Here is a 14,541-nt window from a genome sequence, read left to right as displayed (position 1 = left end):
ACTGCATCTTGCCTATGCCGCAAGGCCATCGCTCATCCATATATTTATATATACATATTCTTATTCATTCCTTTACACTTGTGTATAAGGTAGTTGTTGTGAAATTGTTAGATTACTTGTTAATTATTACTGCATGGTCGGAACTAGAAGCACAAGCATTTCGCTACACTGGCATTAACATCTAACCTTGTGTATGTTACCAATAAAATTTGATTTGAGAATGTTGAGGGTTCGAAACCTGCTCCCTGCTTGTTTCATTACATTATTATGCCGATCTCAGAGCAAATAGCCTGGATTGTTACACACATCTCGTTCCTCACCCTCTTCCACACGTCATTCTCCACCCGAGTGGCTCGCTTGTGGGCGTGCTGGCAGGATATGGCAGCACCTTCGGTTGTGCGTCAAGATATTAGCATAGCAAGTTTGTATGAAGGTCTGGTTATTTACAGGTAAATAGTATTATACTCTAAACCGATCTGGTGACAAACACATTTTGCTGCCCTGTTTTCAAATCGTCCACATGGCTGGGAGAACCTCCTCAGATTAATGCAGATGAAGGGAGTTAGATATGCATAGTGTACTGTTTTTTTCTGTATATATGAATTACAAATCAGCCTTTACTTAAATCATGTTTCTAGTCTATTGCATAGTTACAATGTGTAATCATTGATGTCCCAGGAGCATGAGTGGTAAACACTGTTGAAGTGTATAATTGTAATACATACATGCAGACACAGCATCATTCAAAGAATGGAGTTTGATACACCTGGTATTGGATATGACTGGAAAAACACTTGCTAAATAGCGAATTTCATAAATTAACTTTGACCAAAAAATATGCACAATCGTTTGTTTCTACATTACCATTTTCCTCTCAATTGTAAATTTTTTGCTTGACTCGTTATGACGTTATAATTACTTAGATTTGCTTCCACCGTAATTTTTGTCAGCCATCTTTGCTGAAGAAAGTCACCAGGGACGGGTGGCTCACGTCAAATTCGATATGATTGGTCATATAAAAACCTTGGGACCCAAATGCATAATGAGTGCTCTAACTCCCCCTTGTGGTGGTCTGGAGGAATGACACCGTGACGCAGGTTACCTCTAAGTCCCGCGGTGTAAGCGCAGAACTTTTAAAGGAGTAACCACTGTATGTATAGCGGCAATGTTAGTGGAAAGTCAGAGGAAAGTAAGAAGGTTGTAGAAGTGTGTGTATTAGAGTGAGTGAGAGCTGTTGACTAGTGCCATTATTGGCACAGTGTGGAAGAAGGAAGCCAGTGGCTTGAGAGTGTAGGCGACAGCACTCCACCCACCCAGAGAGCAGCGTCAGGCCAGGGGTGGGATATGATCCTACCTGGTAGAGACAGTGACACACACTGCGTAGCTGCGGAGGGAACTCGCTGGAGGAGTTGATAATGGCCAGGAAGAACCGGTCTGTGATCTGGAGAAGGTTCCGCTGGTTCTCCTCAAGGTTCTCTGACTGTTCTAGTCTACAGACAGGGAGGGTGGAGGGGACAAAAAGAGAGGAGGCGGGGAAAGAGAGGATGGGGAGGGTCCTACAACTGTCATTCATGAATGAAATAAAAAGTAAAAATTGCCTTGGTAACTTCCATTTAACAAGGTTACCCCCCCATAATTGCTCAAATCGATGTGCTATCCCTTACCACCACACCAGGCTACCACGGTCTAACTAACTGGTGGAATGCTTCCAGTGAAGGTTCCTACCTGGTTGTGTCCACCTCAAAGCTGATGTTGTGCCACTCTGGGGTGGTGACGACCCCTTTAAGTAGAGGCTCAAGTAGCTTCTGTAGGTACGCCGCCCCGTACACCTGACAAAGAATTTCAACGTTAAAATGGATTTAAAATGTCATGCTTGGTGTGAGTGCTTCAGGTTCTACCATTTAAAATTGTCTGTATGGGAGAGAAATGTGGGTTTTACCTTGAAACAGAAAGTCATGATTTTACTGGCCAGGCTGTTGCCTCTGAACAGAGTCTGCATAGAGTCAGCCAGCTCCACCTCCTTGGAGAACATGTTCCACAGCAGCTGATACAGCAGGTGGCGGGAGTCGAACAGCGTCACCAACACACGGGCCAGCTCGTCCTGAAGAAGACACACGCAGACAAAAACTCAAATACACAAAAATGCGTAAACACCTTTCTATAACTACTAGAACTAACACACTCATACTAGCACAGGGGTGGCCAACCCTTTTCCTGGAGAGCTACATGAGATGCAGGCTTTTTCGCCTTGCACCAACATGTCTGATTCTACTAATTAATCAGCACCTTGACTAGTAGAAACAGGTGTGTTATTGTAGTGCTCTTCAGTGTGAAGGTTGGTCACCCCAAGACGAGACAAAAATGACCTAGTGCTCTTTTTCGTACATACCCACTGGGATCCTGGCACCACATTGGCCAGTGCCATGGCGATGGGCAGCTCTCCCTGGTCTCCCATCATGGTGACCAGCTCCACCAGCCTCTCAAAGCGGTCAGCTAGCACCGTCTCTGCCAGTGTGTCAAACTCTGTCCCCTGCTGGAGGATCTTAGTCAGAACCTCCATGAAGGTGGCCCGTGTCTGCAGGTCCTTATGGTAGCCCAGACCTGGAGAAGGATGGATGGTTGGGGGAGGAGTGAGAGAGAGACAGAGCGCCAGAGAGAGATGAAGGGTGGAAGTGGATACAGGGACATTTTAACTGAGGTTTGATTGTTCATTTTGGAAGCTATGGTCCTTGGTAGATGGAAGGACTAATGTTATGGTTTTCTGGCACTATAAAAATGTAGAGAATCACTACTGCTAAAGTAGATCACCGATAGAGTGCATTAGTCCGCTGTCCACGTTGGCGTTGAGGAGGTTGGACATGGCCAGGACAGTACAGTGTCTGAGGGAGGCCAGGCGTCGAGACATGCCCCTCTTCCTCCCAACCACCGGCTGGCCATCATCCTCCACCTCACTGCAATCATTCAGCAGGTTCATAAACAGGGTAAAGTACCTGGGTACAGGGGGTAAAGCAGGGTTTAGAACACTTAACTGTCAGTTTGGATTCAAATTAAGTGCACATTTAAGTTAATGCATTCCTTTACTTCTATACAGAAAACAGAGGGTGTTTTGCGTGTGGAAATTTTACAGCATGCACCGTAAACAGAAAGCCGAAGAGCAGCAACAGATAACTAAGTCGCTCTGGATTAGAGCGTGAGCTACATGACTAAAAGGTAAATGAGTAAAGCATGTTGTAGTTACTTGAGGAAGAGCTGGGACTTGGCCTCCATCAGCTCCACCCCGTCTCCCTCCTCTGGCTGTAGAGGCAGGCCAGCTAACAGAGACACCACCGCCTCCATACTGGCCTGGTCCAGGTCTCTGGTCAGACACTTGATATCGTCATCAGCAGCCTGGTTGGAGGTGCCCATCACCCAGTCTGTCAGGTACTCCACCATCTTGTTCCTGGAAGAGACGTGGTGAGGGGTTGAATTAACAGAAATCGTACAACAAAAAAAGGTTCATTATCGGTAGCCGTTAAAGGGGCAATCAGCAATTGCTACAGACATTTTTGGCCTTATAAACGAATGATGTATACCAGAGGTGTGGACTCAAGTCACATGACTTGGATTCGAGTCAGACTCGAGTCACAAATATGATGACTTGCAACTCGACTTTAACACCAATGACTCGTGCCTTATGACTCGACCTGACACCCTCCCCAAATATTAAAAATGATGCTATTAAAAAAAAAGTGTGCAGCGCATCAACTCTTCATTTAACGGATTACAGTTTGAATCGGACAGCAGCCAATCAAATTGTGCCAGCTGAGAAAAAGTTGCGCGTGGCAGTGCAGAGGAACGTCGGTGGGTGAATTCAGATGGAGCCCTTGGAAAGATAATGCTGTATCAACAAAAAACGGATATAAAGATGACGCTGTATCAACAAAAAACGGATATAAAGATGACGCTGTGTCAACAAAAAACGGATATAAAGATGACGCTGTGTCAACAAAAAACGGATATAAAGATGACGCTGTGTCAACAAAAAACGGATATAAAGATGACGCTGTGTCAACAAAAAACGGATATAAAGATGACGCTGTATCAACAAAAAACGGATATAAAGATGACGCTGTATCAACAAAAAACGGATATAAAGATGACGCTGTATCAACAAAAAACGGATATAAAGATGACGCTGTGTCAACAAAAAACGGATATAAAGATGACGCTGTATCAACAAAAAACGGATATAAAGATGACGCTGTGTCAACAAAAAACGGATATAAAGATGACGCTGTGTCAACAAAAAACGGATATAAAGATGACGCTGTATCAACAAAAAACGGATATAAAGATGACGCTGTATCAACAAAAAACGGATATAAAGATGACGCTGTGTCAACAAAAAACGGATATAAAGATGACGCTGTGTCAACAAAAAACGGATATAAAGATGACGCTGTATCAACAAAAAACGGCTATAAAGATGACGCTGTATCAACAAAAAACGGCTATAAAGATGACGCTGTATCAACAAAAAACGGATATAAAGATGACGCTGTATCAACAAAAAACGGATATAAAGATGACGCTGTATCAACAAAAAACGGATATAAAGATGACGCTGTATCAACAAAAAACGGATATAAAGATGACGCTGTATCAACAAAAAACAGATTGCAACTTGCAAAACATGCGGGAAGAAAATTACAGACGGAGGCGCAACAATTTCCAACTTTGTTCGACATTTGAAGCTGCACAAAGAACGGTAAGTCGTGGCTAATATAGCCGATAGCTATATAATTTATAACTTTACTAGTGTATCATGTAGGCTAACGTAACGTAAAATCAATGAGCCTCCACAAAGTCAGTCAGTGCGGGAACGTGATCATTGCACCCAAGATTGAACTACAACTGGCTAGGCAGTTGGTAGCCTAAATCCTGCCTGATGTTACTACTGTTCCTAAAGCCTTTGACATATGTTGGCCTAGTGTAACCATACACACAGTGTGTGTGTGTGAAGGTTGTGGGATTGTGTACAAGCCTACATAGCCCGATAGCGCACCATAGCGATCCTCGATAATCAATCATTATTTGAGGGGGGGTCTTTCTCAAGGCTACCCATGTATTTCCATTGAAATCAAGTTAATTTGGAAAGTAATAAATATATAGATATTTTTAAAAGCATTCATGATTTGCGTAAAAGAGTAAACTATTACTCTTGTTAAAAATATGAAATGCTATTACATTTGGTGAAGAGCACATTATGACTGGTTAAGGACTGGAAACTTGAGACTTGTAAAACAATGACTTGGTCCCACCTCTGATGTATACCCATTGAGTCTTGAAGAATATAACTTATAAATGCCTCATGAGCTACGTTCAACTGTCGTACCCCATAAAGACCCAAAATATAAGCTTGTTTTACGCCAATGTTTGTAAACAAACAATATAGCCTCAAAACATGGTTAAAACTATAATTTTATATCAGGGATTGTCAGTCCATAGCTTTGTCTATGAATTTGAGAGTGGTTATATTTCTCCAGCCCCATCCCTCAGCTTTTTACCAAAACAGGGAGACACTTTTTTATTGTTTGAACTGCTGACTGACACTAAGTAGCGTTTGGCTAGAGTTTAGGTCTGTCCAGGAAGGGGTGCTGTCTGTCTCTCACCTGAACTTCATCTCCTGGCAGAAGGACAGGTCGTCTCGTCTCTCCATCATCACCTCCACCAACTGGCACAGCTTGGTCTTCATCTGGATGGCATGCAACGTGTTGCCCAGGATACGCACGTACCTGGGGGGTGAGATAAGACTGAATAAGGTCCTGAAGATGGACAACTGATTAAGCATTTCATAAGCTGAGTTAAAAAATATATATATATTATTTCACCTTTATTTAACCAGGTAGGCTACAACTGCGACCTGGGTGAGTGAGTGTCTCTCACCTGACCAGGTTGAGCATCATGGTCTCTATGCTGGCCTGTCCCAGGTGCTCTGAGCTGCCCTCAGCATGGTTGTCCAGTAGGTTCTTCATGATGGCGATGGTCTGTTCTACAAACTGCGTGTTAGTATCATTGATGGGGACCTGCAATAGTACAGAGACAAATCCATGAAATCAGTCTTAACTACATTCCTGCTAATGTCAACGGACCAATATTTGATAAAGAACTAATAAAATGTGATATGCTGATTGCAGCAGCCTACCTTTCCTAATAAGATTTTCTATGCTAATACAATTCAAATCATTGGTTAACGTGCCCCCATCCTCCTCCCCAGCCCATCCACTTACCGGCCCCTGTGTGTCGAAGAAGCGTCCGATGCTGTTCCTGAGCTTGTTGAAGAGCATGTGGTAGAGGACCGGGCTGAGCTCCAGCCCCAGCAGCTCCTTGACATTGGTGCGGACATGCAGACCCACCCTCTCATGACCACATACCAGCAGAGCCAGCAGGCGGTCCAGGAACCTGCCCAGGGGGGTCTCAGTGGAGGAGGAGCAGGTGGCTGAGGTTCCAGCGTTGGAGACATCACAGGAGCCCACAGAGACCATTGAGTACTTGCGTTCGCTCATGGGGCCCATGGGGGGGCTGTAGGTGGCAGGGCCACAGGGCTTGCTGCGCTGAGACAGACACACCCCGCCCAGAGCACAAAGGAAGCCTGTCATGTTGATCCACTCCTGCAGGGGGAGACAGTGAGCAGGTATTTAGGTAGAGTTTGGAGCAGTGGTTCCCTGTGTTATTTTTATTAACGGTGAAACAAACCTAAATCCTGAAATTGAAGTGCTTTTACCTGACCGTCCTCCACCTTGTTTTTGGGGAAGTTAAGAATCTGTTTGGTGTCCTGCTCCCATTTTGCAAGCGTGTCCTCCCATGCCTGGGGTGAGACGTGGAAACAAGGAGGGATACGTCAAATACTAGAGGGATGTAAGCAAGGATAAACTGTATTTAATATTTCTCTATTCTTTCACACCTCAGTGTTTCCTGTAGTGGGGTGCTCTATCCTTCTCAACAAGGCCATCACTCTCTTCTGCAGGGTGGAGCGTCCTACCAAACACATAGTGGAACACGTAGAGGGAGTCATTTTCTGAAAGCATTGGCCTATATAGTGACTCTCAGAACACGTTAAAGTGGTCTACAAAACACAATGTTTTTACTGACCGGTGGCCATCATGTTGCTGACGGAGGCAAACTCTGTGAAGGTGGCGTAGTTGGGCAGGATGGTTTGGACGGGCACCTCGTCAGCGGAAGAGCGGATGTCAGCCTCCTCACACAGGTGTCTGAAGCAGGACATGGCCACCAGCACAGCCTCGGTGTCAGGGCTCCACAGAAACATGTATAGACACACCTCCAATTTGGTCTGAGCCTGTCTGCAGATGGGGATTCCACTGCCCTGCGTGGCACACTCCTGGAGGAGCAGAGAGGAGTTAGACATGTCCAACACACGCAAAACTCTCTAGACGGTTTTCCAGACCTAAGCCTCGTCCTAGACTAAAAATAATGTTTAATGGAGATTCTCCATTGAAAGTGCTTTTTAGCCCTCAATGGTTATTCTCATGTGAGGTTAGAGCCCTTGACCTCACCTTGTTCTTGAGGAGGAACTTGTTCCTGCAGATAAGGATCTCCCTCAACCACTTCAACACCTCCGTACTGTTCACCATCTGGTGACCAATCAGCTTCTTACATATCAGGAAGAGAACCTGGGAGCTGCAATGGGATAGGCCAGTGTTAAAGCCCAATGGAATCTCAACACATGCCCCTAAAGACTGGGACTACTACTGAATCCATGACCAGTGTGTCTGTCTATGTAACAGTATAACTTTAGTACGTCCCCTCGCCCCGACCTCGGGCGCGAACCAGGGACCCTCTGCACACATCAACAACAGTCGCCCACGAAGCGTCGTTACCCATCGCTCCACAAAAGCCGCGGCCCTTGCACAGCAAGGGGAAACCCTACTTAAAGTCTCAGAGCAAGTGACGTAACTGATTGAAATGCTAGTAGCGCGTACCCGCTAACTAGCTAGCCATTTCACATCCGTTACACTCACCCCCCTTTCAACCTCCTCCTTTTCCGCAGCAACCAGTGATCCGGGTCAACAGCATCAATGTAACAGTATAACTTTAAACCGTCCCCTCGCCCCGACACGGGCGCGAACCAGGGACCCTCTGCACACATCAACAACGGTCGCCCACGAAGCATCGTTACCCATCGCTCCACAAAGGCCACGGCCCTTGCAGAGCAAGGGGAAACCCTACTTAAGTCTCAGAGCAAGTGACGTAACTGATTGAAACGCTACTAGCGCGTACCCGCTAACTAGCTAGCCATTTCACATCCGTTACACTCACCCCCCTTTCAACCTCCTCCTTTTCCGCAGCAACCAGTGATCCGGGTCAACAGCATCAATGTAACAGTATAACTTTAGTACGTCCCCTCGCCCCGACCTCGGGCGCGAACCAGGGACCCTCTGCACACATCAACAACGGTCGCCCACGAAGCATCGTTACCCATCGCTCCACAAAGGCCACGGCCCTTGCACAGCAAGGGGAAACCCTACTTAAAGTCTCAGAGCAAGTGACGTAACTGATTGAAATGCTAGTAGCGCGTACCCGCTAACTAGCTAGCCATTTCACATCCGTTACATCTACATGGAATATCTCTGGACTGAAAAGCCAATAGAACTAAACCATGTCCTTGTACCTGATGTCCCAGAAGGTTTCAATGGGGGCCTCAGGGTTCCACAGCTCAATGGTCTCAGGCAGGTGCAGCACCAGCAGAGCCTGGCCAGGGAGAAACAGATACAGAGAAATGTGTCTTACTTGAAGTTGACAATTCAATGCTAGGGAATAGAGTTAAAATGGACAGAATGAGAAAGAATAAAGTAGCAGAGTGGATGGAGTGAAAGTAAGAGAGAAGGAGTATAAACTGACCTCCATGGCTTCCTGGGAGAGCTGGGCTGTGTTGGCCAAGGGCACCAGCTGCACCAGGCCTGCGATCAGCTCTGCTGTGCTGCTCTGAGTCTCCTGAGCCTGCTTCCCTGGGTTCTACAACACACACGTTAAACATGCATGTATGGGTGAAAGTAAGGGCAGAGAGGAAACAAACATTCACACAAGTGGAAGGGAGGATGTAAAACTATTCAAAACAGAGCCAAGGGACATTGTCTCAGTATGTATGTGGTGGTTGGTGTAAGACGTACGTGCAGCATGAGTTTGGGGTCGGCGTGGATGAGTTTGACCAGGACGAGAAGGAGGCACTTGTAGCTGCGTGTGTCCAGATCTGTGGTTCTCTCTTTGAACTTAAGGCTGGTGGTCATCTTCTCTTTAAATGACAGACTCTGTCAGAGAGAGAAGTTGTACCTTTAGGTGTAACTAAGACATACTTGTCCTAGTAGGTTGGCTTATATAGGAAAACAAAAGGTAAGTGGGTTTCCAACAATTGGTGCGACAGTGAGTGTGAATGTGAGTGTGTGTGTGGTCCCTTTCTCACCGGTGTCATGCGTTGTGGGGCGTGTGTGTGAAGGCCTTGCATCACTCGGCTCAGAGTGTCTGAGAACATTAGTCGCAGCTCTCCAGAGTAGCAGTACACTGCATCAATCTTAGACCACCAGTCCAGATCAGACTGAAGGACGAAGAGGATAAAAGAGAAGATCATTAATATTGCACTGCTGTAGGAACGGCAATTGAGCTCAACACCGTCCTATCAACTGTACTTAGACTGAACTTGGTAGTAAGTAGTAGTGGAGAAGGTAGACACTTACATTGGTGATGATTCTGTGCAGGGAGTTGACCAGAACAAAGTGAAAGGTAGAGGGGGAGGACGAGGCCAAACAGACCTAAAGAGATTAATAAAGACAATGTTGTCAAAATTGCCGCTTTGACAGTGAGGTAAAGCATAATTCAGACATGGTCTGCACATTTCTCAACCGATGCACTGAGCTGAGCAGACTGACTGACCTTAAAGTGGTGGTTGTTGTGAGGGTTGATACGGAAACAGGAGACGAAGCAGTCGATCATGAGGTCCACGTCTGCATTCTGGCTGCCTGCCCCACGAGAGAAGGGCTTGGTGGGGCTGAAAAGCAGGGCCTGATGGAATAGATAGGAGGAAGAAGCTGCATGTCACCATCTGCAATATCCAAATGAACCAATTTCACAATTAACCATTCCGCAAGGGGCATTGTGTAGTTCTGAGATGATTGGATGGGTATTAGAAAAATGGTCATAGCTCCATAGCGGTAGCACTAGCACAACAGTTGCACTTCTAAAGGTCTAAGGGGTAGCCGTAGGCATATCAATTAGGGTTTACCGTTCAGGACGTTGTAGATAGAAATGTCTATACAGAAAACGACATTGTCAATTTTACTCCACGACATAAATGACGAACATAAAACCCAGACAAGCATCCACAAGCATTGCTACACTCGCAATAACATCTGATAACCATGTGTATTTGATTTGACACCACTGCTGTAGCATTCCCTAGCCCCCAGATGGCAACAGAGTGGTTGGTCGTTCTGACCTTGAGGTCCACCACAAAGGACTGCACCAGGAGGAAGATGCCTGAGTGGTCCTCCAAGTTGATGTAGGTGGAGGCCTTGCACAGTTTGACACAGGCGATGGCAGCACTCTCTGTTAGTTGCTTGCTGCCCCCCTGGCCTGCTAGGGCCTTCCTCAAGCTCTCCAGGAACAGCTTCTGTAGCAAGACAGAGAAAGCAACTATAAGTCACACTACCTATTTAATCTCAGCGTGTGTGTGGGTTCTCTCATCTCACCTTGTTGGCCTTGCTCTCCTCCACCACCTCTCGAGAGATGATGTGTGTGATCTCGGGACAGAGGATGAGGAGGATGATCTGTAGAGGCCACACCGCTGCCTTCCTCTTGGCACTCTCAGCAAAGCTGTCCACCAGGTCAAACAGCCTCTCCGCAGCATCTAAAGGGAGTGCACAGAGACAGACAGACACACACATGAGTGAGATAGCCCTAAACTCACCTAACTTCTTGAGTGTCCTTAACTGTTCCCTACAGTCCCTTTGAATCCGTTTTGAGATTTAACATGGAACTTTTTTAATAAGTGCATGTTGTGACAGTATCTGTTTCAGTCCAATACAAGGCTATTGAGAATACTGACCTGCCATGTCTGTCTGTGGTCTCTGGTAGAGCGTGGTAAACTCATCAGGGTAGTTCTCCACCCAGTTCCAAAAGGCCTGCGGAGGAACAAAAACATTTAACTGACAGTAGCTACAGTACCAGTCAGTCACAAGTTTGGACACACCTTCTCATTCAAGGGTTTTTCTTCATTTCTACTATTTTCTACATTGTAGAGTAATAATGAGGAATGATTTTCCAACAGTCTTGAAGGAGTTCCCACATGGTCCAACTCATCCCAAACCTTCTCAATTGGGTTGAGGTCGGATGATTGTGGAGGCCAGGTCGGCTGATGCAGCACTCCATCACAATCCTTTGGTCAAATAGCCCTTACACAGCCTGGAGGTGTGTTTTGGGTCATTGTCCCACTAAGCGCAAACCAGATGGGATGGTGTATTAATGCAGAATGCTGTGGTAGCCATGTTGGTTAAATGTGTCTTGAATTTTAAACAAAGACATGGCGGTTGGAACCAAAAATCTCAAATTTGGACTCCTCAGACAAAAGGACAGATTTACACTGGTCTAATGTCCATTGCTCGTGTTTCTTGGCCCAAGCAAGTTTCTTATTATTATTTGTGTCCTTTAGTGGTGGTTTCTTTGCAGCAATTCGACCATGAAGGCCTGATTCACACAGTCTCCTCTGATGAGTTGATGTTGAGATGTGTCTGTTACTTGAACTCTGAAGCATTTATTTGGGCTGCAATATCTGAGGCTGGTAACTCTAATGAACTTATCCTCTGCAGCAGAGGTAACTCTGGGTCTTCCTTTCCTGTGGTGCTATGATGAAACTGATAAACAGTTCATCATAGCGCTTGGAAGGTTTTTGCGATTGCACTTGAAGAAACATTCAAAGTTGTTGAAATGTTCTGTATTGACTGACCTTCATGTCTTAAAGTAATGATGGACTGTTTCTCTTTGCTTATTGGAGCTGTTCTTGCCATAATATGGACTTGGTCTTTTACCAAATAGGGCTATCTTCTGTATACCCCCCATACATGTCACAACACAACTGATTGGCTCAAATGCATTAAGGAAAGAAATTCCACAAATTAATAAGACACACCTGTTAATTGAAATGCATTCCAGGTGACTACCTCATGAAGCTGTTAGAGAGAATGCCAAGAGTGTGCAAAGCTGTCATCAAGGCAAAAGATGGCTACTTTGAAGAATCTCAAATATATTTTGAATTGTTTAACACTTTTTTGGTTACTACATGGCTGCATGTGTTATTTCATAGTTTTGATGTCTTCACTATTACTATTATTCAACAATGTAGAAAACAATAACTGGAATGAGTGACTGGTACTGTACGTTTCCATGAACTTGTACAGTTATTTTTTTACAACATTTAGAACGTTTGCATAGAAAATATATCATCTGCCTGCTACGGTGCATTTCCATTCAACTGTCTTGTCGATAAAAACAGTTGGACGTAAAGACGTCAGACGCCCCCAAAAAAATGTTTTACTAAAATTATGGCCAAAACTTAGGTGTCGAATAAACATGAAATTTGTTTAGGCAATTTGCGCATTAATAAATTGGTGACAGCCTGTCTGCCCTCCCTCCTATCTGCTTCATGTCTCAGTTAGCCCTCCCTCCTATCTGTTTCATGTCTCAGGTAGCACGCAAAATCCAGCATGGAAATAATGTAAGAATTGACTAATACATGCCATATTTAAATAAGTCTCATGTGGCAACGTATTGCAACGGTCCGTGCCATGGTGAACCTTGCACTCCTGTAAAATAATTGGATAGTGCAACTTGCATTCAGCCAACCAGAAAAGCAAGTCAAAGCAATTCAGGCCTTCTTGAAAGCCAGGATAATCCTTGTCCTGCAAAAATATGTTATTTTGAAGTAAAAAAAAAAATGGATTTAGCAATTAACTGTGTAGTGGGGTTTTATAGTTGTGTCTGGCATCACATGCCCCGAATACCTTTAAATTATTAGTCAATCATTTATTTTAAATACATTGTTTTCATCATCATTTGCCAAATAAACCTGGGTCAATGGTAACCTGCATAGTGATGTCCTCACCAGCAGCCAAGAGGTGGCAGTATTGAAAACCATGAATAACATAATACACCAACTTCATAAACATAAAACAGCAGCACTGAATACAGATATATTGGCACACAAACCTTTTCCAAACTGTTAATGACAGCAAGTTGGGCAGGTTTCTTCAGGGCTTTGAATTTGAATACCGTTTCTGAGAGGACGCAGTGAAAAGTAATAGAGTATTAGCAAAAAACATCAAAACACACAGAATCCAGGAGTTCAAAAATACATGAAGTATGACATACAGGGAATTGAGTGAGTAGCTACCTTGGAGCAGTCTTTTAAGTTTGAAGCAGTCCACATTGATGTACTGCATGAGCTCTATATCATGGACATCCACAGTGTCTTCTGAGCAGACTGTCAGCTCCTGCAACCTGGGGGAGAATACAATGGATAAGGAATTTTAGACACTGCCAAGGAACAAGTTCATCCTGTCAAACATGAAATCCTGAGATTTTATTCTACCACAGCTTCTCATTAGAAAGGAGGGAACGAAGAGGGCGTGGAAGAGAGGGAAAAGAGGACAACCTTGTAGAGAGGCTGCCTTTTTGACATCCCATCATCCTTCAAGACAGAACACTGACATGTGTATCAATGATGTGAAACGTTCAGAATGTTGCAGATAGAAACATTGCCCCCGACGAATGATGTGGCGGTCCTCGTCTCAATTATTCCAACTTACAGTGCATTCGGAAAGTATTCAGACCCCTTAGTTTTCTACAGCCTTATTCTAAAATTGATTAAATTGTCCCGTCCCCTCCTTATCAATATACACACTATGCCGCACAATGACAAAGCAAAAACTCGTTTTCAGAAATGTTTGAAAATATATCTTACATTTGCATAACTATTCATACCCTTTACTCAGTACTTTGTTGAAGCACCTTTGGCTGTGATTACAGCCTTGAGTCTTCTTGGGTATGATGCTACAAGCTTGGCACACCTGTATTTGGGGGGTTTCTCCCATTCTTCTTTGCAGATCCTTTCAAGCTCTGTCAGGTTGGATGGGGAGCGTCACTGCACAGCTGTTTTAAGGTCTCTCTGGAGATGTTCGATCGGGTTCAAGTCCGTGCTTTGGCTGGGCCACTCAAGGACATTCAGAGACTTGTATTGAAGCCACTCCTGCGCTGTCTTGGCTGTGTGCTTATGGTCGTTGTCCTGTTGGAAGGTGAACCATCACCCAAGTCTGAGGTCCTGAGCAGGTTTTCATCAAGGATCACTGTACTTTGCTCCGTTCATCTTTCCCTCGATCCTGACTAGTCTCCCAGTCCCTGCCACTGAAAAACATCCCCACAGAATGATGCTGCCACCACTCTTCACCGTAGGGATGGTGCCAGGTTTCCTTCAGATGTGACGCTTGGCATTCAGGCCAA

At 44.9% G+C, this 14,541-nt stretch overlaps 1 protein-coding gene across 3 annotated transcripts in view; it reads right to left on the bottom strand.

Annotated features, from left to right (window-relative positions):
* The window catches only part of LOC139549363 (neurofibromin-like), a 106,291-nt gene that overhangs the window by 72,394 nt on the left and 19,356 nt on the right, over window positions 1-14,541 (bottom strand). For all 3 annotated transcript variants that reach the window (XM_071359802.1, XM_071359800.1, XM_071359801.1), the window contains exons 5-28: window positions 13,436-13,542; window positions 13,252-13,319; window positions 11,096-11,171; window positions 10,740-10,897; window positions 10,487-10,660; window positions 9,925-10,053; window positions 9,729-9,803; window positions 9,458-9,589; window positions 9,168-9,305; window positions 8,899-9,012; window positions 8,669-8,748; window positions 7,554-7,677; window positions 7,132-7,378; window positions 6,944-7,017; window positions 6,764-6,847; window positions 6,270-6,650; window positions 5,926-6,065; window positions 5,652-5,774; window positions 3,239-3,439; window positions 2,809-2,990; window positions 2,390-2,601; window positions 1,940-2,101; window positions 1,726-1,829; window positions 1,355-1,490 (exon numbers count right to left, since the gene is read on the bottom strand). In XM_071359802.1, coding sequence (XP_071215903.1) covers window positions 1,355-1,490; window positions 1,726-1,829; window positions 1,940-2,101; window positions 2,390-2,601; window positions 2,809-2,990; window positions 3,239-3,439; window positions 5,652-5,774; window positions 5,926-6,065; window positions 6,270-6,650; window positions 6,764-6,847; window positions 6,944-7,017; window positions 7,132-7,378; window positions 7,554-7,677; window positions 8,669-8,748; window positions 8,899-9,012; window positions 9,168-9,305; window positions 9,458-9,589; window positions 9,729-9,803; window positions 9,925-10,053; window positions 10,487-10,660; window positions 10,740-10,897; window positions 11,096-11,171; window positions 13,252-13,319; window positions 13,436-13,542 — 3,421 coding nt within the window. The remainder of the gene's footprint in view (window positions 1-1,354; window positions 1,491-1,725; window positions 1,830-1,939; window positions 2,102-2,389; window positions 2,602-2,808; window positions 2,991-3,238; window positions 3,440-5,651; window positions 5,775-5,925; window positions 6,066-6,269; window positions 6,651-6,763; window positions 6,848-6,943; window positions 7,018-7,131; window positions 7,379-7,553; window positions 7,678-8,668; window positions 8,749-8,898; window positions 9,013-9,167; window positions 9,306-9,457; window positions 9,590-9,728; window positions 9,804-9,924; window positions 10,054-10,486; window positions 10,661-10,739; window positions 10,898-11,095; window positions 11,172-13,251; window positions 13,320-13,435; window positions 13,543-14,541) is intronic.

This window comes from Salvelinus alpinus, chromosome 22 (genome assembly GCF_045679555.1).
Source record: "Salvelinus alpinus chromosome 22, SLU_Salpinus.1, whole genome shotgun sequence".
NCBI classification, from domain to species: Eukaryota; Metazoa; Chordata; class Actinopteri; order Salmoniformes; family Salmonidae; genus Salvelinus; species Salvelinus alpinus.
This window is presented reverse-complemented; position numbering and strand designations above follow the sequence as displayed.